This window comes from Myiozetetes cayanensis, unplaced genomic scaffold, assembly GCF_022539395.1.
Source record: "Myiozetetes cayanensis isolate MyiCay16 unplaced genomic scaffold, myiCay2020 scf9, whole genome shotgun sequence".
Taxonomy (NCBI): Eukaryota; Metazoa; Chordata; class Aves; order Passeriformes; family Tyrannidae; genus Myiozetetes; species Myiozetetes cayanensis.
In genome coordinates, this window is record NW_026088185.1 from 6,377,865 (window position 1) to 6,403,446 (window position 25,582).

General features: G+C 44.4%; 1 protein-coding gene across 6 annotated transcripts in view; it reads right to left on the minus strand.

The window, feature by feature from the left end:
- FN1 (fibronectin 1) overlaps positions 1-25,582 on the minus strand; it is a 53,300-nt gene that overhangs the window by 22,132 nt on the left and 5,586 nt on the right. For 5 of the 6 annotated variants that reach the window (XM_050340027.1, XM_050340022.1, XM_050340023.1 and 2 more), the window contains exons 6-24: positions 24,199-24,357; positions 22,613-22,813; positions 21,986-22,165; positions 20,334-20,510; positions 19,521-19,673; positions 17,567-17,695; positions 15,833-15,976; positions 13,925-14,046; positions 12,524-12,701; positions 12,236-12,412; positions 10,539-10,667; positions 10,332-10,421; positions 9,600-9,794; positions 7,975-8,247; positions 4,908-5,174; positions 3,257-3,351; positions 2,778-2,946; positions 2,415-2,501; positions 1,490-1,681 (exon numbers count right to left, since the gene is read on the minus strand). In XM_050340027.1, the coding sequence (XP_050195984.1) occupies positions 1,490-1,681; positions 2,415-2,501; positions 2,778-2,946; positions 3,257-3,351; positions 4,908-5,174; positions 7,975-8,247; positions 9,600-9,794; positions 10,332-10,421; positions 10,539-10,667; positions 12,236-12,412; positions 12,524-12,701; positions 13,925-14,046; positions 15,833-15,976; positions 17,567-17,695; positions 19,521-19,673; positions 20,334-20,510; positions 21,986-22,165; positions 22,613-22,813; positions 24,199-24,357 (3,117 nt within the window). Of the gene's footprint in view, positions 1-1,489; positions 1,682-2,414; positions 2,502-2,777; positions 2,947-3,256; positions 3,352-4,907; positions 5,175-7,974; positions 8,248-9,599; positions 9,795-10,331; positions 10,422-10,538; positions 10,668-12,235; positions 12,413-12,523; positions 12,702-13,924; positions 14,047-15,832; positions 15,977-17,566; positions 17,696-19,520; positions 19,674-20,333; positions 20,511-21,985; positions 22,166-22,612; positions 22,814-23,525; positions 23,545-24,198; positions 24,358-25,582 lie in introns of those variants that run through there. The other variant, XM_050340025.1, reaches the window with a different exon arrangement.

Sequence of the window (25,582 nt, forward strand, 5' to 3'; positions counted from 1 at the left end):
AAATGACCTTTAGATGATAAGAATCCTGTCAAAGTGACAACATCCCCATATTCAGAGGTTATGCCCAGCACATGCTGTGGCCAAGAGCCTGATATTGTTGGCTAAATTGTTGAAAATCTCAGATCTGAGCCACAGAATAAGGATGCTCTTTAATGACCTTCCAGATACTGCCTAAATTTCTGTAGGGAAAACAAGCACAGCTGTGACTGCTTCCTCTATTGATATTATTATTATTATTAAAGGTGCTCATTTCCTGCATGTTAGGACCAACAGAACTGGGCAGGGAATTGGGCAGATGCATCTTTAATTGACAGTGGCCAAAGCCTCAGTTGCTCAAGTCAGTACATGGGTACTGATTTAAGCCACAGGATTTGGCTGTGTAACTTCAGCAGGGTGATCCTGAAGTCAAGTGGGAACTAATGGATGCTCTTCCTCACTAAGGATCAGACACCAGTAAGTGAGTCAAAGATGCAGGACTTGGTATCCATTCTGTTGGATCATTTCAAGTTAGTTTGAAAAGGAATTATGGGACACAAATATTGTTTTAATAGTATTGGTTATGTTCTATTTTAACGTCTTTCAAGGAAAATACTTATTTTACAGAATCGATGCAAAAAAAATGCCAGTTTTCTGTAAGATTATGGTTTATCCACTTGGAATGCATGTACCATATCACCTTTCAAGAGTGCTAAAAGCCAGAGACACACATTCTTAGCTTTCCCTCACCAGAAGATGGTGGAGGGCTAAAACTATTACTGCTTTAATTATGAAGTATCAAAGTATTAGTTCCCCCCTGGGGAGCACACAGCACTTCAGTGAAGTGTGGAAATTTTAAAGCAGTGTTATAAGAGCAAGCAAACACAGTAGCTGGCATCATTTCAGGGCTGAGCACAAACAAAAACACACAAAGCCCCTCACATAGGAAAATGAAATGAAACCATTTGGGGAGATGCACATTGATTTTGCTACTGTGGCAGCTACAAAGGTGGTTTCTGCAGTCATCCCAGCACGTCATGTGAGGTGGCACACACCACTCTGTGTCCCAGAACTGCTGCGGTGACAGCCCTTTCAATCCTGGCTTTCCTCTCCACTGTGCTCAAGTGATCTTCTGTCACTGTTGCTGCCAGAATGTCTCCTGTGCTCGCTTCCCACTCTGTTCACCTCCTTCCTGTTCTCACCAGCTGTGCTCCAGATGATGGGGCACTTCAGACCTAAGCCAAGTCTCTGCTGCTCTCTTGCTCAGTGTAAGGATAAACCAGATCCTCCTCTTTGCCACCACCCTGTGACAGACAGCATAGCTGCCCATGCAGAGTACAGGGGTGTAAGAACTGCTCTGTCACACGTTGGTGCTTGGCTATTCTGCTTCTTGAAGCTAAATGTAAAGCCTAAGCCCTCTGTCATCAGAATAGGAGGAGTTGTGCAATGTAGAGTTCTTGGGCTCAGCCACTGGACTTTGAGTAGCTAAACCTGCTGCTCATCCTTTCCTTACCTGGAGTGATGGTTTCAGAGATGGGGACACTCTCCTGGTCATCCTTGACTGAGTAGACGCTGACATTGTACTCCACACCAGGGTTCAGGTTTTCAAAGGTGCAAGTGGTCTGATCTGCCCCCACGACCTCCTCCAAGGTAGAGCCCTGTTGCCCATTGGTGGGAGCGGTGGTCACACGGTACCCGCTGATGCCTGAAATACAGAGAGGCCATGTGAGTGACCTCCTGCTGAGCTCCTTTACATCGGGGCTCAGCACAACAACTGAGGCAAACACGCAACATTTTACAAGTGATTCTGCCACCCCGAGCCCAGCAGGCAAGAGGTTGCTTTGTCAGGCACCCCAAAATAAGCTTCCCCAGAAGCAGCCATGCCATTCTCACAGCGTTTCAACTCCTCACCAAACTGAAAGTCTCATGACTTGTCAAGAAGAGATTCAGCTACAGATAGAGAGGGGTTTCAAAAAACATTCAATCCTCCATTTATGGAAATCAATTGTACAGCTCCCATGTGGGAGAAGATTTCATCCTGAACACTGTCAGAACTTCCATACTTACTCTCAATAACACAAACTCATCTGTCACTTCCAAAATCTTTGTGGTGCATTTTGCTTTCCTCCCCTGGACTATTTTTAAACCACTACTTTTTAAATCCTTCAGATCCTTAAAACAGCTGAAATATTTGAACACATTCAAACTCCAAAATAATAAGTTACTTTCAGTGTTAAATGCTAAGAGTGCTATGACAAACTGTAGTTAATTGTTAATTATATCCTTGAATATATCTAGAAATATGTACATTTTTTTCTTAAATTCCTCAACATCAACTTTTCCATCGAAGTCTCCTTACTGAACAGCAAGGCACCAGAGAATAAGCGTTAGCATTCTGCTACAACAGGTTTGAGCACAGTGTGAGTTCCCATAGTTACCTGGAGATGTGCTTCTATCCCAGGAGACAATCAGGATCCCAGTGTCAGGACTGGACTTGAGGCGCAGGCGGCTTGGTGGAGCCAGTGCTGCAAGCGTTCAGACACACAGGTCAGTGGTGGCACTGGGAATCCTGCCAGCTCAGTGCCCCTTCTCCCCACATTACACCCTCACCCTCTGGGATTAGCTACAAGTATTCTCCTGAAGTTGCGGCCCTGCACCACAGGAGACAGTGCTACTGTCAGTGAAGTATCAAATGAACCACAGCAGGAGGAAAGGGCTGCCCTGAGACAGCATGGGGAGCACAGGGGGAGCAAGTGAGAGAGGGAGCAATCGTGGAAAAGCAAGTAGCAAGTGTGCCGTACGTGTGGTCACCCTGCGGACGATGGGGGTCTCCCTCTCCTGGCCATCCATCAGCACCGTGAGGCTGTAGGTGTACTCCACACCGGGGGTCAGCCCAGAGATGACGATGCTGCCGGAGTCCGAGATCACCTCCCGCGGAGCCTCCCCGCCCTGGCTTGGCCGCACCCCCAGCTGCAGGGAAGCAACGTTTGCTTTTCAGTCTCAAATGCTCCTATCCCAGCTAACCATCAGCATCCTGACTTATCATCCCACATGAGCATCATGTGTCCTGTAGCCTGTGTTTCAGATGAACTTCACCTGAAGCCCCATGATTGCACTGACCTCTGTCACCTAAACCCACCCCCTGTAAGCAGCAGGTCTTTCAAACCCCTTCTCCTTGTGCTCCAATCTTCACTGCAGACCACAAGAAACGACCTTAATCTGCCCTCCCTGCCACGATGAAGCAAGAGAAAAAGGAAATACAAGCCTTGATTTCTCCTACCTTGAAACCAATCCTTGGGGCAGGTGTCCAGGTGATGACTATGGAAGTCTCAGTCACTTCTGTGTTAAAAGGAGGAACAGAGCCAGCAGGCTGATCTGTGAAGGGAATTGGCAGAGTTGGAGTTCTAGCTGCTATGATGGCTCATAACAGTTAGAAAACCTGACCTACAGCAGTCCAAGGAGCCAGGGGTATGTAATGATTGCTAAACTACAACACTTCTGAAAATCCAGGTATTTGAGATGGATCTGACAGATTATTTTTGTCTGCTGCTGGGCTTGATACACATGGTATGCAAGTGGTCTGATCTTTTGTTCCTGAGAAAAATGAAAATACTGAAGTGGTTCTCATGATTCTCTATGCATCCAACCCCAAGAATTTGGGGATTATTGGTTTTTTTTGGCACAATACATAAAGTGTTCCTAAAAAAATAGCTTTTTTTTTTCCCTTCACCCATCATATGCCTTCCAATCAGCAGAACACTACACCCTTGTCTGTCATCCAGCTGTCCCAGCAAGGACCATCTTAACCCTCAACAACATCTCCAACTCTTTTGAAGTCAGCAGAAAGGGAGCTCAAAGTCAGGCTGAGGCATCTGTGGTCTCATTGGTATCTGTCAGGAGTATCACACAGAAGCCAAAGCCTTCATGTATCCCAGAATCAGCCTAAATAACATCACTGAGTTTAATCTGAAAATGACCTTGTTATTTATGTTAAGACTTGGTTGATTAATCTATAGTCTTGAATTGGATTGATTTTATTCAGACAAGCCAGAATTTGAAGACAATTTTAATCTAAGATACCAAATTGTATCCTAATTGAGAAGTATCTACAGATAAGACTGTCTGTCAGCAAAAAGTACCTTGCCAATGTCAACAGTATTATTCTGATTGAAAGTCTGAACCCTTATTTTTAGTTTCACATTGTTCTAAAAGAAACCACATTCTCTTTTGAAAAGAGGATGTGGTTCTGGGTTTGGATAGCTTTGAATTTTGTTAGTTTATATGATGGCATCATCATTATTTAAACATTGAATCTATTTGTTCTTTCTAGAAGTATGTGTGGGTTCTTACAGGACTCCCTTTCCTCCCTGAATTTGCTTAATATTTCTTCCAAGCCAGCAGCACATGTACAGGTGACCGAAATTTTAAAAAAATAAAAATAAAAAGATAACAGCATAGAATGCCATGTTTGTGTCAGTTTGGGTAACTGCAGTTGCGTTGCCTTAGATGGTGTGGTTGGGCTTGAGAAATGACTGCCTTCAGCTTTATACAAGTGACAGACTAATTATTCCTTGCCCATTTTAAGGGAGCTGTATGCTTTCCTTATCTCATGCCAAAAATCAAACAATTACAGAGATCAAGTAAAATTCAATTTCTTTGACATTCAGCTAAACAAAAACTGAGGTACCAGTAGTAAGTGTTCCCTTTTTTTTATATAATCAGGAAAGCTGAAATATATTTTACTAAAAGCTTTTTGATGCGAGTAACTTTTTTCCTGCCAACCAGTTCAGAAAGAAGAACAAAGAATATTTCCCAAGCTGTTCTGCTGGACTGCTACTTAAAAAGGCTGCTTTTGTAAACCACTTCACAATAGCCACTTTGAGCACAAGTTTTGCAGAGGGGCCAGGGCATTATGTGTGTGTTTCACTCACAAGTTGTGAAGACTCCAGTCTCTCTGTTGCTTTGCAGGTCATCTTTCACTGCCACGAGGTACACGGTGTACTCGGTGCCAGGCTGCAGGTTCCTCAGGAGGTACTTGCTGGCAGAGGGTCCCACGTTGTAGGTCCGTGGCTGCCCTCCCCTCGTGGGCCCTGCCGTCAGCCGGTACCCTGTGATCACCGCCCGGGGCCGCGTCCACAGCACCAACACCGAGTGCTCCGTGGTGTTCAGGAACCTCAGGTTGGTGGGGGCATCAAGCTCTGGGGAAGCAAAAGAGGAACATTCCTCAGCTTTCCAGCTGAATCTCTACTTCACCCCCACTTCCAAGGCACGTCCATACCCACGCACAAACCATGGAAGAGCTTGTGTTTGTGACTCATTGTGTGAGGGCAATAGCAGGGAACAGAGAACGTGGGGACCACGGGAGAGCTGGAAATGGAAGTGAAAGAACTCTTATCCATGCCTCAGTGCCATCCAGTAAGTCAGTGGGTCCGGCAGACCTGAGCATTCTGGGCTGCACTGATTTGGGTCGCTGCCATCCACAGCATCCCATGGGGAAGGCAGACTGAGGAAAGACAGATGAACCCAGGCACACTCAGGAATTTCAGTAGTTTCTCATGAATGCTGAGCATTTTTTTTAAAATCAGCTCAGTTTGGACTTGTCAGCATAAGCACAGAAACCTAACTTTAGCCCTCCTCCATGAAAAACATTTATTCTTTTAAATCATTGCCCAGTCCTCTCAAAATCCCTTCCCAAAATAAACCACCCCTACTTTGTCATTTGAACGTCAAAATAAGTAATAGTCAGCGACTTCTTGCAGAAAACCAGTTCCTAGATCTACACAAAAACAATCATCCCGTGGAACTGACCATACAACAATTCCAAGCATGTTCATCTCTCCCGTGGGACTCAGGGAACAGGTCTCACCAGGCTTCCTCCCCTTTTTATCACTGCCCCCGGGAAGCTGCTGAAGCTGATAACCCACATAACTATGCACACAAGAGGCTGAAGCAGCACAGCTCCATCGGCACCACTCTGGAGCCCAGAGACTGGTAGACATGTCACTACCTTTGGCTGAGACAAGATGAGGCTCAGAAGGAGAAAAACACCCCAGTAATTTGCCCCCACAGCAGGCAGGATAGCACTGGCTGCAGCAAGGGGTTTATAGTGGCCACATGGCAAGTTTCTCCACCTTTTCTACATTCTAATCATATGCTGGAATTAAGAGCAGTAAGAAGAGGTTTCATCAGTGCTCTTTTTTGGTAACAAGTGCTTCTTTCTCTTCCTGAAGAGATAACATTTTGGTGATAAAAATTAATGTTCTCATCACCCTCTCAGTGGAGAGCAGCTTTCGTCCTTCTTTTTTTCTCCAGGGAGGGCAAAGGGAGAGAGGGCTTTTTTCTTCCACTATTTGAAAAAACAAGGAAGGTAGTTCTAGAAGAGCAAGATGAGCATGATACTCCTTAGGCCCATCTCTAGGTACTTAGATCTGTGCTAGGTCTCATTAATCAAGGATTGTAACTTCCCCTGATGTGCAGCCTGAAGCCAGTTCCTTTCTGCACAGTTTAATTTGCCAGCTCTATCAGGCTTTTATCACTTCCTCTCCCCATAGTAAAGGAAAACGAGGAAGATTAAAAAGCCACACACACACTACGAGTTTATTTGTAGACTCTTTTTAACGGAAGGCCAAAAAGAGAAATCTCATTTACACCGTGGGAAGAGACTTTTGGTGCAGGGTTTTCCTTGGGAACCCTGAATGATTTCTGTTTCCCAGGACTTTCGATTACAGGATGCACTTTATGTGAATACTTTCTGAACTATGGTTTCGGCAAAGCCATCCGTTAAGCGGATGATCACAGCCTGTGGAAAACCATCCCAGGCATTTGTAACTAGCCCTGTGCTGTCTGAATTAAATGTCTCCCAGGTATACACCTCTGCGTGGACTTTCAGAGGGGCTCTACATATAGCCAAGGCTCCTCAAAATAATCACAAAAAATTACAGATCCAACCAGGAACTGAGCCCTTCTTGTTCTAAACACTTCCAAGGGAGTTCAGGTTCTTAAGTGGCATCCTTGCTTCTGAAAGCCTTGCTTGAAAGAGGAGGCAGAGTGTTCACACCCTCTGTGTTACACTCAAATTAGATACCTATGTCAAAGGACAAACATAAGGACCCCTTTCTCCCTGCATAGCCAAGGGAGAGGCACTATTCATGGCTCATAACTTTATGGCTATAAGTAAGGATATTTTTCACACAGCATGGCTATATTCGCAGATTATCCCATTTCCTTTCCTTCCCTCTCATCCTTGTAAGTCAGGCTAGATCCTCCAAACTTTCTCTCATTTACTGAAAAGTGTCAGAACAGCAGCTGAATTTTGGTTCTTTGAATAAAGCAGTCCAGTCAAAGAACACCACAAACACCAAGTCACCCTTCTACTGCCCAATAAATCCAACCTGTTCAAATGAATCATGGCCCAGGTTCTGTCTGATCTGCTTCTTTTGGATCAAACACGGAGATAACCACCCAAACCCAGACTAAACTTTCTCTTCCATCTGAAAATCTCCATATTCCTTGCCTGTGCAGGGAGAAGTGCTACTGCTGACAGTGGAGCCAGATAGGTTACATAGCTGTCAGAAGGAACATACGGATTTTCAGAGCAGTCTCAGCAAGGCTCCTAAGTCATGCTGAAATCCGCCCTAAGGTATCCATACACAGAAAAAAAATAAAATTATAAAAATCACAGGTTGTGATCTGTGCTGTAAAAGAACTGCAGGGCCCATCAATTCTCAGTCAGTAATAAAAAAGTTGAATTCCAGCCATACAAAATTGTTTTAAAGCACCATGAGAGTTAAACTCCGTTGGAAAGCCCTGAAGGAGGATAAATCTGCTGAAGAGATCATTGTTACACTGAATGAATTCCCAGCCCTGTCACCCTACTTCTGGGATACCTCCTGGGCTATAACTGTTGCACTTGAAGTGCTCTGTTCATACATTTCTCTAAGTGACAGACAAATATGCACTTCAAAAGGCTGAAAAAAAGCACGAAGGAAAGACTCTTACTGGTGGTTTGCTCTCCAGTCAAAGGTTTGCTCTCCCTGCCCTGGCTCACAGCGAAGATCTTAAAGAGATAAGTGGTTCCTGGGAGCAGGTCAATGACTTCAGCAAAAGAGCTCCTGGTGATGGGCAGCCTCTGGCCGTGCTGGCCGGGCCGATTGACAGGGATCACCTCCACGCGGTAGCCGGACACTTGGCTCTGTGGGGGGGTCCACATGATGGTGATCTTGATGTCAGAAACCTCCACAAACTGCAGATCTCTGGGTGCAGGAACTTCATCTGAAAAGAGAGGGATAGAACAGTGTCAGAGGGGGTCAGTCCTTAGCCATTGGCAGGAGAGGCTACAGGTTTCCATGGAAGGCAGAAAAGTTAATTTTGACTGAGCAATGGCTAGCCCAAGAACATTTACCAAACTGAGAAGTCATGGTAACCTTACTGAAAACATGTCTACACACATTCCCATGTGCTTGACAATATTCGAGCAGATGACAATTCCAAACATCACTACCTAGTTGTCAGTATTTTATGCCTTCACTCACAGAATGTACCTGTGACAGAAAGGGGAGGGAAAGACCAGATGTAATATGCTACAGAACTTCAAGAATATGCAGAACCAAAGCTTGAGGGGAAAAAAAAAATACTTCAGGGACTGGAAACAGTTACCTCCTTTTCAAATTAAAAGAGAGGGTTTTCAAAACCCACAGTATGTTCTGAGTGTCTATAATTAACTCAAAATCCATCTTTTATAATTTAACAAATACAGGGGTTGATCTGGCCTTACTGTAGTCAGAGGCAAAAAGCAGTTCCCTCTGTGCTGGTCCCCAGTACTGCACCCTTGAATTCCTATGTTTAGATTAAGTTTCTTCAGATTAGGACTGATACTGCTCTAAGGTTAACCAATACACATTTTTGGAAGATAGAGATGCCAAACCATAAAATCATTGAGCTGAGTTCATTCCTGGTAAATTCCCATTTGAAAACACATGCTTCCAACTTGCAGGACCATCAAATTCCACTGCTTACCACATCAGATCCCATTCTTGCGCTATTCTTGCTTTTGGTTTGGCTATTCAGTCCAACTGGATACTTAGAGAACCCTGAAACCACTACTTTTTGAAATAGTGAGTGCCTGCAGTTGAGATTCTATGGCATTGTTTTGGCACATCACTCCATGCTGAGGAATCTCCCACCCCCACTGACTGCAATGAAAAATAATGGATAGGACTGGAAAGGAGAGGGAGAAGTCAGGTGAATGATTAGAATTTGTGTTGTGGTGTCCAAGTACATAACCTTGAACATCTGCAGGCCAAATACTGAGGCAAAATGATACCCTAGGCTCTTCAGAAGATCTCTTGGCAGAATCCCCCGAAGATAACTTGGGAAAAACTGATCTCTTTTCTGCAGACAATGCACGATCCACCTGCAGTTCAATCCCTAGGAATTACAACCCTACTGATGCAGAGTGGTGGTCTGTGTCAATAAGGAGTATGAATGAACCACAGGATTTCAATACCAGTGGAATTTACAATTAAAAAACACAATGAAGACAAACACATAATCGAGTTCATGTAAGCATTCATTTAGCTACTCACAGAAAACTCAGTGGCTGATCTCCAGAACACGGCCATTACCTGTGCGTGGGACACCGGTGGTTTCCTGCTGGATGAAGATGGGAGTACTCTCCTGGTTTTCCTCCACGGCATAGATGCTGATGTTGTACTGAACTCCTGGCATCAGGTCACTGAGCGTCACAGAGGTTGCAGTGTCGGGCAGGTTGAGCTCTGTGCTGCTGCCTTCCACAGAGGGGGTGTAGATAATTCTGTAGCCTAAAGCAAGAGAAATTGCAGTCCTCAGCACAGTCAGTAAGCCAGCACAAAGAGTGCTGGAAATGAGAGCTAAACTGATCTCCCTACTGAGGTGTGATAAACACAGTCCTCAACTTCAGCAGGACCTGTAGCTTGTCCATGCTCACATCCCATCTACAGACCATACACTCATAACACCTTCCAAAGCAAAATCTGACCTAACTTAGAATATTTCTGAGGTTTGACATGTGGATTTAGGTCTGTACAGTTCTCATGCTTGTTATGGGAGGGTCTGGATGACAGGTACAAATAGAAGGTCGTGGTGTTTGCTTTTATTTAACACAAAGCCAGAAGGAGCTGTGTTGTACTGAGCCTCCTGAATTGCTCGGTTCAGACACTGAAACCCAGCAAATGCTAAACTGCCCGTGTGCTTTCCAGCTGGTCTCAGACTGGGCAGAATTCTGCACTACCCTTTGTCCCAGAGTTACACTTCAGTTTCTTTTTTCACCTACACTTCAGATTCTACCAGTAATGGAGGTGCACTCCACTGGGACCAACCTGTGATGGGAGCCTGTGGTCTGCTCCAGCTGATGACAATTGATGTATCATCCACACTTTCTACTGTGTGATCGGGAGGTGCATCAGGAGCTGTTTAAGGCAATAAACAGAGGACAACAGCAAGTGTGAGGATAAAAGGTAATGAAACATCACTGAGCAAACAATAAAAACAGTTTTCAAAGTGCAGCAACAGCCACCCACACATACCTGTAGTCTGTGAAGTAGACAGGATCAGATTCTGCTCTCCTTCTTCAGAGATCTGATAGACATTAACAATGTACTTGCGACCAGGAAGCAAGTCAGGGATGTTGACAGAAGTGGCTGTGCTTGGAAGATCTAAGGAAGGCAGGAAAGAAAAATTTGTCTTAGCAATTCCATCTTCTTGCTTTCCCTCCAAATTAAGTAATTGAGACCTCTGTTCTAATCGAGGCTGAATCACAGTCTTCCTGCAATAAAACAGCAGTTGTTCTGCATGGTGTCTTTGGGTCACCTCAGAAAAGCTGTGTGGAGAGTTAGGACAAGTCTCCTTACTCAGCAAGCTGCCACCACTTAGGACACCAAGGCTTGATGTGTGACATGGCAGGGCAACTGCAGCAGCAGCCCCCTGCACACCGCTAGCACACAGCCATCTCAGCTGAGTACTTACTTCATCCTCTGCCTGGTGGATTTTCAGTAGAGAAATGTATGGAAAAACTTTCGCAGGAATAGGTTATGTGGAAAGACTGACTCATGAGTGAAGAAGAATGATATTATGGGGGCTGGTAAACTTCTCTCCCCACTCCCTTCTCCCAGATGTCCACCTACGTGCCAGATGTAAAAACTCCCCATGAAGCAGCTCCTCACTGGCCAGATTGAAGCCAAGCACCTTAAGGGAAACTGGGACTTGCCTTTCAATTTGCCTGTAAACCTCTGTCTGTGGACAGATGAGCTCAGGAGCTGCTCCACAGCACAGCTCAGCTGTCTGGACAGACAAGAAAGGTGGTGACAGTGCTGGCAGTCCCCATGTGAGCCAATTCTGCTCAGGAGTTCAAGCCTGAGACTTCAGGGGAGCAACAGTCCAGGGAGATTACTGTTCTTTTTCTCATGTTGCCCTTCTGTCTCACTCATATCCCAGTAGCCACTATAACCTCAAATCCTTGTGAGATACTGCTACTAGCATTGTTAAGACAGGAAATTAGGAAAAAGAAGTTAAGATGAAATTACACATGTCGACACAGCCTCCACAGTAGATATTGGAAAAAGGGTTTCAATTCCTAGGTCTGAGTCCAGTGACTTTAACCACCTTCCCAGCTCAGCTACATTGTCACATTATCAAAGATGAGGAAGATCAATCCAAAGAAAACAACTGATAGAGCAGAGTGGAACAGACATCCATGAGACAAGCAGCCAAGAGGAGGCATCTGGGAAAGATTTCTCTGACCATTCTGGTGGAAGGACAAAGGTATGGCAAAGGCAATTATCCAGGAGGCAGGTTCAGAAAATAGATTTGTTTCTCTTCTCATCTGCACTGCTGCTCACCTCAGGATGCTGTGGGAGCCAGTAACTCTATGTGATTTCAAAATGGAAAAAGACTGGACAAACTTATGGAGTGAAAGGAATAAATATATCTACCCACAGTTATTGCAAATCCACCTCTCCTGGCTAGAGAGTTTGCAGGATCCTGGGACAGTATTCTGAGAGGCATTGCTACATACTTGCCTTGTCCTCTTACAGTCATTGAAGGAGAAAGGACAATGAACTGAGTTTTTAATCTGAGCTGGTGCTGCCACTGCCACATCCTAACGGAACCATTTGAAAGACAACGAGATGCTCTCTGTTTACCCCAGCTGTACTGACTGTCACAAACCAGGGGTGTGATGCACTGTCAGCAATGCTTTGGTCTGGCAGACTCAGCAGTGTCTCACCAAGGTACTGTGGCTCGTCGCCCTCCTCGCTCAGCTCGTACTCAACACGGAACCCAGAAACTGTGTCAGAAGCAGAAACCCAGGAGACAACAAAGCTGTTGGCTGTGATTTCAGTGACGGACTCTGAAGTAGCAACCACGGGAGGAAGAAGAGTTGTCTCTCCTGAAACAGTGTTGCCTGCAAGAGAGAAGGGAAGTTTAATTAACCATTGCTGCTTTTGTGTTAATGGGACGCACTAAGCAAGGAGTTGGGTGAAGGAGATCCTGGATGGCCCCCTGTTCAACTCACTTGTCACTGCTGTGGTGCTGGTTGTGGTGAAATCGAAGCGGGTAACTTCTTTGTGGCCATACTGCTGAACACTGATGAGCTGTCCTTCATAGATCACACCGGGCTTCAGGCCTGAGATGGTGTAGGAGTTCTGGTAGCCAGGGATGGTGGCTTCCTTCCACTGCCTTCCAGAGTTTTTCTGTAGGAAAAGGGACACTGAAATAGTGGGAAACTCCCTAGCCAGCAAGCAGGGGAATCTAGTGGCCTAATGTGCTGCAGTTACTAACCACTGTAACATTTAAACACAGGTATGACTTGAAGGGCTTTAATGTACAGACAGAATCAAGTGAAAAGGAGATGAGGAAAGAGTCCCAGGAAGCAGGACTAATGGCATTTTGGGGTTAGGTATTACAATGGTAAACTAAAAAGCAACCTAGCTTTTAACTTTTTCCTTTTAAAAGAGCATTATTTGTAATATATAAAAACTTAACTCATTTCCTTTATCAAAAGTGCAGTAAGGGATGAAGGAATGGCTGGAAAAATATATATTTGAAGGCTGTTCACAATAACAGTCTAAGTCATCATCCGAAAACAATATACAAAAGAAGTTCTTTCCTTCTACCCTGTATTTGAACTCTATGGGAAGCCCTAAAATAATGCTCCATCCTCTGAGGTCTGTGTGCTTTAAAGCCCATTTCATTCAGGCCTTCATCCAAGATACACTGAAGGCAGTAAAGAGACTTGAGTGCCTTGAATGGCTTTGGAGCAGGGCCTTTATTTTTCTCTTAATAACAGGCAGCATAGAGGTATTAATGTTCTTAATCATTAAGTGGTCTTTTGTGAAGCTGCACTCAGAGGAACTGTAACACAACTCATCTACATTGGTTAAACTGACTCATTCCTCAGATAGGAATGAAACACCAAGCAATGGTTAACCAGCTTTGGCTTACACTTTCCAGGAGATGGGAGAGGACTGTTTATTTAATCCTACACTAGCTGTTTATGTCTTCATATCCTACTCACCTTTACCTCCTCATTAATAGGATAAAATGTATTCCAGCTGTCTCTGGATATGCACATTACTAAAACAGTGTTTCTTAGGATAAAGAAGCTTCCACAAGGATTTACATTTCTTAAGGTGAGGAAGAACATAAACTTGTCTGCTTGTTGTTCTAGTGCTTTGTTTAACAAGATACTTAATGAACACAGTGACCAGTAAAGTTTGGGCAGGAAAACATTAAATGTTTATACAGCACTGGCTGTCTTTGATACTCCAGAGTAGCTGCTGACCTTGACAGGATAAGGACATGGAATTAGCAAATCAAGTTTGATGGAATTGTGTCAGTCGCTATTTTCAGACACCAGAAAAAAAGCCAAATACAGTACTTTTGATCAACAAATGATGACAAATGTGGCACTCACCGGTCTCCAGCGCAAGATGTACTTGGTGATGTGAGATCGTTCAGGAGCATTCCACTGGATGGGGTGGGAGTTGGGCTGATTTGCACTCTCTGTGATGATCACCTGAACGGGCCCACTTGAACCTGAAAGGAAGAACTGCAGGTTTTAACATACTGGGGATGTTTTTCTTCTGCCTATGTTGTGGAGTCACGAAAAAAAAAAGAAAGTTGCATGGCTAAAGTGCCATACATAGTATTGCTATACATGGGAAATGAGTTACATTGTCTTTGTATCCTTAATGCTTCACTGCTCCTTAGAAAAATGGTGAATTAGAAGATATTCTGGGGGGGAGTTTAACACGCCCTGTTTGACTTAATTTCCTGAGTTATCAATGAAATAGAAAATGAGAGGTCTAGTACAGAAAAAGTCTGCAAAGATGAAGTCACATTGTTCAAAGAGAGGGAGAAAACTGCTTTTATCAGTTAGTATCTTTTGCAATGGGAGCAGGGAAGCTGATGAGAAATGTCTGCCAAACTCAAATCTAATCTTGCAGCATGATTAGGGAAAGTTCCTGATCTGACATTGAATACATCCTGAGAAGAAGAACTAGTCTTCTACTATTTTATTAAATTTCTATATCAGTTGATTTGAAACACTAATTTTGTGACTTTGTGGAGCACTCCACAGATAGTGAGGCTGGTCTTCTGCACACAAACCCCACCAGAAGGGTTGGTGCAAGTCTTGAGACAAGTCAGGCCCATGAACTCATGAAAATACAAGTTCAGCAGTGCTCTAACGCTGAAGACTATTTTAGCTAGACCAGACTCAGGCATATTTTCTCCACAAAGCTCTCCAGTGGAGAAAGAAAGATTTAATGATCCCAGGGCTCTCCTTTCAATCCCTCCTAGCCCTGCTGGGGAGGTTTCACTGAACACTCAGCAGCACTGTCCTCACGATAGTTCTCAGAAAATCCCAGCAAAGAGATCCCTGGAATCTGGGGAAAACTGTTTTAGCCATTAAATACCTTCACCCTCACCTCATTCTTGACATTTCTAATAATAATTTATTTGGACAACCATGTAACATACATACCTGCTCCATATTTAACAGGACTTCTAGGCAAACAAAACTGTGACCACAGGCAGAAAATTTCAAAGCTCACCTAACCCCAAGCCTACGCTCAGAAACATTAGATTTGGGTTATTTACAAGTTTTCAGTCCCTCTTGTGTCTAAAGCAGCCCAAAGCCCTGGTCTCCAGGCTGGAGGCATGCATATTTCACATAGCTCAGGCAGATGTTTGTTTAAGCAGTCTGACAGGAGCCAATGAAGCTCAGCAAGCCTTAATATTTCATCTTATTGAGAGGAAGACAGTGGCAGTTGCAACCTTAAACAGGAAAGTAGAGAGGTTCCCCTTATCATGTTCTGTTCAGGGAACTGAAGCTGAACAACCAACAAACAGGCATTGCCCATCCCTACAAAGAGTTCCTGGAACTGCCTGGACAAACAAGAGTTCAAATATTTAATTTCTTCGGGGCACTGATCAGGCAAAATGTTTCATTCTGTGATGGATTCTGCTTCTGTAGTGAGTGGCAGAGGAAGGACTACACATGTATGATTTTTAAGCAATATCAACTGAAGATCACATGTATGATGTCACTAAATACCAGGAGGCAACCCAAGCTGCTGTGTGAACTGATAGTGATTCTCTAAACTAACCCTGGCCTCAGGAATAGCTGCAAATAGCCTGGTCTTCTCCTTATAATCATGACACCTGCTTGTGTCTGCCAGGGGATGAGGGGAAATTGGCTCTGTTTGAAAAGGAAACTGAAAGGTCTAATGTACAGAAACCTGAAGTGATGAGGGGTGCCAGGTTTGCTTTCCTCACGTCTCACTGAGCAGAAGAGTTGATCATCTGTTGGGTTCCTTACCTGGGTAGGTCTGCAGAGGCTGGCAGTGCCATTCCCCAATCCCACGGCCATAGCAATAGCACTGGTATCTGACCCCATGGACGTACTTCTCCCAGGAATCTCCGATTTGGTAGAAGGTCCGGGTTTCTGAATCCTGGCACTGGTCTAAAGGCACAAAAGAGACAGTCCTCCCTTCATTTTACAGCAACTACAGTGAAAAATCCATGCTGAACACAGAAGAGTAAGTGATAAGAGACCTGTATGCACAGAAATGCAACACTAATGTTTATTTGCAAATATAGTTAAGTAAAGAGAAAGTAGCCACAGAAATTAAATCTCAAATCAAGGTTCTTGATATATCACTGCATGTACTCAGAGCTTAGGAGGCTCATTCAGCTGTGATGCATGTCTTAAGATACTGTTAAGCCCAGGCTATTCCCCTGGCAAGCTTCCCAGGCAAGTCAACAAGGTGTTCCTTCAAGAAAGGATTTTATCTTCTGTGGATCCCAGTTCTGCTCTGGCCAGCCAAGTTCATCTCTCATCCAAAGCTAAACCATGCCGCTCTCAAGGAGATCAATGGCAAAATTCTTCCTGGCTTCAGCAGAATTTAGTTATATTTTAGAAGTCCTGTGAACTTTCAGCAGAATCTTTAGAGATTTGCCATTATATAAACCAAAGGAGGACAGATCAGATCCTGAAATCAGCTTAACAAGTGTAAATACAACACAGTATCAGCACTGCAGTACACCTTCTACTCTGTCAACTGCCTGTGCTCCTGGCCCAATGAAAATTTTCAGTAAGAACTAGCATTACGCTTGCTTGGATAAATGGGAGCCTTATTTAGAGAGCCAACAAAATTAAAACTTTGATTGTACCTTTATGGACAGCTGAACTTCCCCCTCCCTTTCTTTCAAACTAGTAATTTTCAGGAGCTTTACAATCCAAGTTCCTTGAGTAAACATGGACAGGTATTACTGTAAATAAAGCAGAACTTCACCACTAGTAATTTCTAATAGATTTTCTTGGCAATACTTTGAAGCTGTCTTGGATTTAGTAATTGCAAACCAAACTACCAGGTCTTATCTTCCAATCAAGGAAGGGAGGATGGCAGAAGAGATGAAATCTCATTCCTCCAGAGAACCCAGGATGGTTTTGGAAACCTCCAGAGCGCTATTAACACGTGTTCTCATCCTGAGCTTTCTCTCTCTGCCAGAACAAAGGGCAGCCAAAAAAATCAATTCAGTCCAAGGTAGGTTAATATACACTGGTGTTCCTTCCTCAGTTCACTGAGAAAACTCCTAAAGATTTTAGTATAAAAAGGAAAGAAAACTGATCCTAGCATCAGTGTCCAAATGCAAGTTGTTTACCAGTGTTCAGTCTCAGAGCCCTGCCAACTAAGCTGACAGCTCGGGTACCACAACTCAGCCAAATCACCACACCCGGGGGCTAAACCTGCCCCTCTTCCACAAGCTGCTACATTTTAAGGCATATTTTGCCACAATCTATTACTACTGCATCCCTAACTTCTTCTGTTCCATGTGTGATAACCCAAGCTTATGTCCTTGAAATTCCAAATGCCCTTCCCACTTACCCTCCAGCAAATCCAATATTAATTCTGATTTTTTGCAGCTGTGGAATTCAGGATAAAGCAGCCAAAGACTGGGCCCAAATTCACGCACCAGTTTCACCATCCCACATTCAGATTGTACAGAGCCCCAGAGCGTGTTTGGCAAGTGGGAAGAGCTGGTGACTTACCAACAGGGTCACACTTCCATCTGCCCCGGCCCTGGCCAAAGCACGTGCAGTTCAGCATGTGCCCCTCATCGTGACGCTTGTGGAAGGTCTGGTTCACGTCGTAGGTGATGCCGTCCACGATGCACTGGTCTGTGGGAGAGACAGCAGAGTTTGTCACCAATGGTTTTAGGTGTTAGGACAGAATCCTTCTGCTTGTCATATGGTTCCCTCCACTTGATCAGTGCACAGAGACTGACCATGACAAGCTCCACTGAAGCAAAAGGCAGCGCTCCTGAAATCTGTAAGTCACAGGTCAGTGCTGCATCCACACCACTGCTCCTGAGTTCAGTTATCAGCAGTGTGCAAATAAGCAATGCCTGCAGAAAAGAGGTCTGTAGAATGCAATCTGAAGTACTCCAACTACAGAACCGCCTTGTTCTTCTTCACAGATTCCACGTGTGAAAGAATCTAAGCCAGCACACTGACTCTCCAACTACCTTCTCTGGGGAAGGTCTTGACTGAAACACCTCAGATCATTGGAACTGTACAAAGAGAACAGGGTTTCTCCCAGTTCATGAAGACAGTATGAAGTACAAACATTCTCGTGATGTTATTCTGTTGGGTATCTTTGCTCCACTTTGTAGTAATCAGAAGGCAGGAGCAGATCTATTACACACAAAAGATGCCAATGGTGTCTATTACTCTGCTCTTCCTTCAAAATACAGGAACCAGACCCCCTGCTTAAGTACAATAATATCAGTCTATGAGATTCAATGTCAATGTAGGATCTGGCCCAGAATTCCTAATGCCAGTCTAATCACAGTAGGAGCAGAAAGACAAAGCAAACATGCAAACCACCCCAGATGCATGTTGTTTTGTTAACAGGGACCCAAGAGACCCGAGTTCAGTTCTGGAGTCAATCCCAGACCATCTGTCCCTGGGGAAGCAACTCCAGGCTTTTTCATTCCCCACCACACTTTCCCACACCATGGGCACAGCGTCAGGATAAAGCAAGGAGTGCTCAGACTCTCCTGAGGGCGCCAAGGTCTGGCTGCTGTGTTTAAACAGCTCTACTTAGATAACCTTTGCCTCTTGAAAAAACAAAGCATCTCTACTCTCCTCATCAAGAAAGACCCCTTTAACTCCGGAATGAAACTGCAGAGAACCAGCTGTGTAAGTGGAAAAAGGAGTTCCACGGAACACAACTTTGAGCAGTGCCTTTCCCACTGTTCTGAAGGAAACACATTAAAAAAAATCCCTTCCAAAGCCCTTGGGTGAGCCTTTCCCTATAAATTATATCCCATTTCAGCAGTGGTGTTAAGAGTCCTTTCTTGGCTGCTTGACAGCAACCCCCCTGCCTTTTCCAGACACGAAGCCAATGCTGTGAGCTAGCTGTAGGATGATCAAATGTCTGTGCTTTTAAGTCTTCTTTTTTTGGTATTGCTTAAGCACTTCTCCACTTGGACCACTCATACAAATAAGTAAATCAGTAAGAGCAATCTCAGTGCTTTGTTGCCAACTTTTCACACAGATTAGCCAGCAAAGGGCTAATCCAGCACAAAAGAATTGAAAATTTCAGGGCAGAACAATAAAACAGAATGGCTCTGCATTCAAACTTCAGACTAGTCTGGAGTTTTGTCTGTTCTTGAGGGGGGGAGGTGCTTCTACTGAACTCTCCAGTAAGTCACAGCAATGCCAATTCCTTAAGGTAGAAAAAAGAAGGGAAGGATATCTACTGATCAAGCTAATCAAGGTTTGCCTCTGCTTGCTAGTTTGCAAAGACTGAAATACACTTTTCCAACACAAACACGGCAGGAACTTCACAGCTCCTCTAATTCCCTTCCTTCTCAAAAGAAAAGCTTGATAATACACAGCTCTTGAGCAAGGGCTCAAACTCAGAATGATGGAAAAGAATACCCATTTGTCCCACTGCCCCCTTAGCCTAAGGTGGTGATGCCAACATGCAAGTCAGTACCTCTGAGCTGGGAATAGGCAATGCAGGTCCACTCTCCACGGCCATTTCCAACACAAGTACATCTCATCATATGGCCCATGTCGTGCTGCTTGTCCCACTGGTCCCCGACACGGTACATGACACCGTCGTTGGTTGTGCAGATTTCTTCATGAGCTGGGTGAGTGGAAAGCAACAGGATACTTTACATGGCAAGACTTAACAAGATCTTGAGGGCTGAGACCATCTGCAATGCCCCTTCACACTACGTAGTAGTTTCTGTATCTTAACCAGGAAGCTTTAGGTATCCCCTCAACTTGGAATAGCATTTTTGCTGAGTGAGGACATTCTCTAAGTGCAGATCCCCTGCAGGGCCTGATTCATTTTAATCTTCATTTGAAAGCTACTAGAAATAGCTCCTGAACCATGTCCAAGGGGTGCCATGTGAAAGAATCAGTTCTTGTTCCACATATGCCTTCCTATGAACTCGGCCATTTGAAGACCTGAGTGTTCCACAAGCTGTTTAGGGACTCAGATTCTACATTACCATCAGTTACCAAAGGCCTTTCATTTCAGAACTGGTAGTCACATTCCCTCCCTCATGTCCCCTGCTGACATCACAGAGATGAGCACTGAGGGTCAGAATGGACCACAGTCTTTTGACATGACCATTTTCAGGGTTAACGCACCAATATTATAACTCCAGACTTACGCCTAACCACAGGTCAGGCAGGAGGAAGTGATGAGCTATGAGGGAAAAGCTTTGGCAGATGCCAGATAAAAACCTCATGCGCACAAAGCACTTCAGTCCAATCCCCTTGTGGTTCTCAGCCTTACCAGCCATGGGGCAGAACCCAAACTTCTGGTCGGCATCGTAGTTCTCGGTGGTCCCACACCACTTCATGTTGTCCCTCCGGCCCTCAGATGTGCAGTCAGTGTAGTTGCGGTTGTTGTACAGGAAGGGGAAGTGGCACAGAGCACCATTGGAGTTGCCACCCCTTGTCTGCACCAAAACTGTACAAAAGTGAAAAGAAAACAGCTGCGGATGAAGCCTGCACTCTCCCCCAGCAGGCATGGGAGAGCTTGGAAAATAAAAGGCACTAGCACTATTTTTTCCCATGTGCACCCTGTGTGTTATCCACAGGCCTCTTTTCTTGGCTTTAATTAATTCAGATCTGGAAACATAAGCCTTGCACAAGGTCAGTTCAGTTCACGCATTGCTTCAGAAGGAGCTGCAGAGTCAGCCATGGGAATTCCTGGGGACCAGGGAAAACCAAAGTTGACTGTGCTTAGGAAGTAGCTTTGCAGACCCTTTGTCCCAGGGCCTAGGGAATGAAATGAACTCACAGTTCCCAGCATACCTGTATTACCTCACTGGGGCTATCTCCCTTGGGCTCTGAGGAAAACCTCTGCCTTCAGGGAAGGGTTACAGCTCAGTTATGTACAACAGGACAAGCCAAAACCTCTCTGCAGGCTGGAAGCTTCATGTTTTGCAAGCAGCAGTGGAAAGAGGTCTGTAATCTACCTGAACTAATCACCTCTTGAGCAACCCTGCTTTACAAATAACGGGAAACAAGGAGGCATTTACTGAGGTTTTTTTATATTGACATTTCTCTTTTCCGACAGTGTATCACAAGCAGCCTCACTAAAACAAGAATGTGTGTGTGGACAGTGTTATTTGGGTTTTCTTTTTTTGTTTGTTTTTTAAAAAAAGAAAGAATATTATATGTGCTGCAGAGAAAGGCTTGACTTTTATCAGGAAAAAAACAAACAAAGTAGAACAGAATTTTTAACAAAGGTCTGTGCAGTATAAGCAGCAGCATTTTCATGTGGCAGCATGAAAAATTCTCTCCAGGGTCAGACTCCAGAGAAGCTGCCTGGATACTGTTCCATGGATGCCTGACAGGTTTTCCAGGAAATGCAACCACACAGGTAAATCTGTGTTGGGAAGGGAATGCTGACCATCCACATACAAGAGGGAATGCTGCTGCATTAGCCATGCCCCAGCCCTTGATCAGAGACCACAAATCACATTAAGATCACTGCTATATATGGCAGCCTGGTTAGATAGCCAGGATAGAGGGAGTGACAGGACTGCACAAACTGTACTCCATGGATATCCTCCTCTTCACAGCCTAATATGGGCATTGCCCTAAGCAAGTCATCCAAACAAAGCCAAAGTCCAAGCATCCTTTAGATCAAAGCTCCACCCTGACCAGGTACTCCCATTCTAAGGTCAGCTCAGAGGAGAGGGAACAGGACTCAAAGGGTATACCTGCAGCACCCTGAGCACTCTCCAAAGATGCCAAGAGCACACAGGGGCTCTGTCATCAGGTAGCCCTCCATTCCCAGCACTGCCCTGCTGTGAGGCATGCTCAGAGTCCCTCCAGACTGCTGGAATTGGTCAGGCAGCCTGTTCCTATCTTCTCTGCTCCTCCAGCTCTACACAAGGGTCACGTGGATGTGAAGATCCTCTGAGAAGCACTCACCATTCTGCTCGGTACAGAAGGAGTATCTCCTGTCCTGCTCAAAGTTGGAAGTGGTGCTGCACCAGAGGTGCCCATCTGTGCGGCCTTCGGTGGTGCAGGAATAGAAGGTCCTTCCGTCGTAGGTGAACGGTAGAACACAGGGCTCTCCATCAGAATTGCCACCGTACGTCTGGGTCACAGCTTTAAAACAAGCAAATCACAGCATCAGACTCTGGTTTAAAGTAATCCCCAAATCTCAGGGCTCTAAAACAGCAACAGCCCCTCTGGGCCAAGTCACTGGCTGCTGGGAACCCACACTGACTGCCATGGACCCAGGCCAACACACACCAACAGACAACTTGACTCCACAGCTGTGTCATTTTTTTACATTCTTTTCTGAACATACATTATTGCAGCTCCATTTGAATAAAGTTTTTAATGCTGCTCCCCAAGGGCTCTGTTTTCCCTCACAAAGTTATATATAACTCAATGGGAAGCATTACTGCCCCAGAGAACCAGGCTTTAGATAACCAAACCAACCATTTCTTCACCTTTTGCACCCTTCTCCAGTATTTCTTCAGATGACACACGGGGCACGAGTCCTAAAGCCCTCACTAGGCTGGACAGGCTCCAAATACAAAGTCATACCTATCTCCTGGCAGCTGACTCCATTGCCCAGGCAGGTGCAGAGCATTTGCTGGCTGCCCTGTGTCTTGAGCCACTGCATGCCCACAGAGTAGACCACGCCGTTGTCAGTGATGCACTGCCCGTAGGGCTGAGGCTGCGGTTGTTGGGGCTGGGGCTGGTACAGCGCAGTCTGCACGTTGGTGAAGCTGGGAGAGCCGGATCCTGCAGGGCACAGGAGAGAAGGGAGAGGTGGGATGGAAAGCTGAGGAGCAGAATGCCTCAGTTAAATGCTGGGATAAAAAAAAACCCTCAGGCGCTCCCTCAGATGGAAGGCACAACCCTCTTGGCGTCCTGAGACACATTTTAATTATTCCACTTCACAAACTTCAAAATTAGAAGGCCGACTCCCCTTTCTGTTAATGATAGCCTCTAGTTTTCAACACTGTGGAGTGGCCTTAGAGAGGATTTAGAAATTGTTTTTCACAGTGATTGTTTAGAAGCCATTTACTTGGAAAAAAAAAGAAAAGCGTTGAAGGAAATGTAAAATAGAAAAACCATGATCAGTGACAAGACAATGAAAAATTACCATGGAAGTAGGAAGGTAAGGCAAAAAGGATTAATTTTGAATTTTTCATTGGAAAAAACCCAAACTACAAATGTATTAATTTACTCCAGAATTTTTAAGCTTTATCTCTCACTATTGTTACAAATAACGTGCCAAAAACTTTGAGTCAAAGAGGTCTGTTGTCTACATCATGTAAATTTTTGTTAATGATTCCCACAGGAACCTCCACAAATTCAGCTCTGCTGAAATAGGGGAAATAATAATGGAAACAAAACACTGGCACCCTTGAAGTGTTGTGCATTGTGAAGTTTAGACCATATGAGAGTTTGAAGTTAACCTGCTGGTACCAAACAGCCAAAGGTCACTTACCAAGACAAATTTACTGCAGGTACTGCAGGAAAAGAGAAGTTTTACATTGCACTCACTGATAAGAAACCTAGATACTTAAAATGACAAAAAAGGAATTTAGAAGCTGAGCACTTAAACCTTGGGCACAAAAAATATGCTATCTATAAACTAGGTAATATTTCATACCAAAATTACAAACTATCTCATGTACATGTATCAAATAGCACTGTATACATTCCTTGACATTTTTTGGTTTTTAAAGCTCAGCCATTAGTAGGTGTATTTATCATGTCAAAGAAACCAGATGGTCCTGGGGGATTTAAATTAAGGACATTTCAGGAAAGTTACCCTGAGGCAAATACATAAAGTTCAAACATTAACTTGGAGCACCATGCCTCCAAGACAAAGATAGTTCCTGTGGATGCAGGGCCCTAGCTGTGATTTACTGCACTGTGAGTGTGCAGGGAATCTCATCTGCATGTGCAAGCCCCATTTGTGCACAAAACCAAGGTATGAACTAATCTTGTCTCCACACGCACAAACAAGGAGCATCTCCTGATCTCTGACCCTCTTTGTTACTGACCTTTCCCAGACAATTACCTACCTAAATTAGGATGGAACAACTCAACTCCAGGTCCTAGCCATTCAAAAGGTGTCCCTTTCCCTACATTTTGTGCCATGATGTCCCACTCACCAGTGCTGGTCGTGTGCAGGGACGTGTGTCTCTCGCATTTCCACTCCCCTCTGCCGTTGCCGGTGCAGACGCACTGAAGGAGGTTTCCACGGTTATCCTTCTTGCTCCAGTTGTCTCCAATTCTGTAGGAAGTCTTGGTGTCATGGTCATTGCACCGATCTGTGTAAGGAACGTGCCTGTTAGCTGTGTCTGCACGGGGCTGGCTTCACGTGGCAGTTTCTAGCACTGAACCACCAACTATCAAACAAGTGGGAGTTTATTGAAACTCACTGCATTTTCTGTAGCCATCTATTACAAGCCCTAGATGCACTAAAGCCTGCACTAAACTGCACAGGCTGAGAGCACCTGAAAGTCTTGGTGTTTTAGCCTAAGGGAAATTTCTCATTTATTTCCAGAACTGCACTTTCACTTTGGAGCCATTGCCAAAATGAGCATCATAACATTCCCAGTGAGAACATGTTAAGCTGTGATCCAAATCAATGTGAAAAACCATGTTCTATACTGAAAACATTCCAGGTAGTTGTTTGAAAGCCATTTTAAACCCATTCCATCTAGCATACACCTTTACAGCCTAAACTTGTTTTAATATCCTTCTATTCTTTCTTTCAGTGGTGTTGTTTTTGAAAATAGAAGTCTTTTAGCTAGGTCATTTCATACAGTACACAGTTCAGGGCTCTCTTTCAGCTGGAAGAAACCAAAACCTGTTTGAGGGCAGTAAGTTAAATTCCATTTCTTCCAACAGAAGTATGCATGAAGCTGCAGTAAGGTTGATATAAGTTGCTCATGCCACACCAGAACACGGGACTTTCTAAATCTCCCTGTTGTCTCCAATAACCCACAGTCCCCAGTGAATTGAGTAAATGGGTTCAAAGGACAGCATAACAAACCACTTTTATCTGGATGCCAGATCCACGTGGATTAACCAGTTCTTCTTCCATTACAACATTTTTACCTACTCGTTCAAGGGAAACTCGATACAGTGGCTCAAATATAATCATGGATCAATGAACATGGATTTATGAAGAACTGGGGAAGGACATACGCATTAAGCCAGATTGCTGAGAGAGCACATGGGACAGAATATGAATGTAGAAAATACGTTAGTAATTTGCAGTGCTAAAGCGACCAAAAAATTTAGTATTTGCCAGAAGAATGGTAAATTGGTGAGGTATTCCTCACCAAGTTCATTTATTCAGGTATTCCTCACCATGTCATTTAGCAAACATGAAAAAAAACTGTCTTAAGGACACTTTTCTCAAGTTAGACAATGAAAAGTTGAAATGTCTCCAAGAAACCAGCTGTGATTCTGGAAAATCCTGGCCATAAAACATAAACAACATCAGCACACACTGAAGTGTAATGCCACTTCATGGGCTACAGGTAT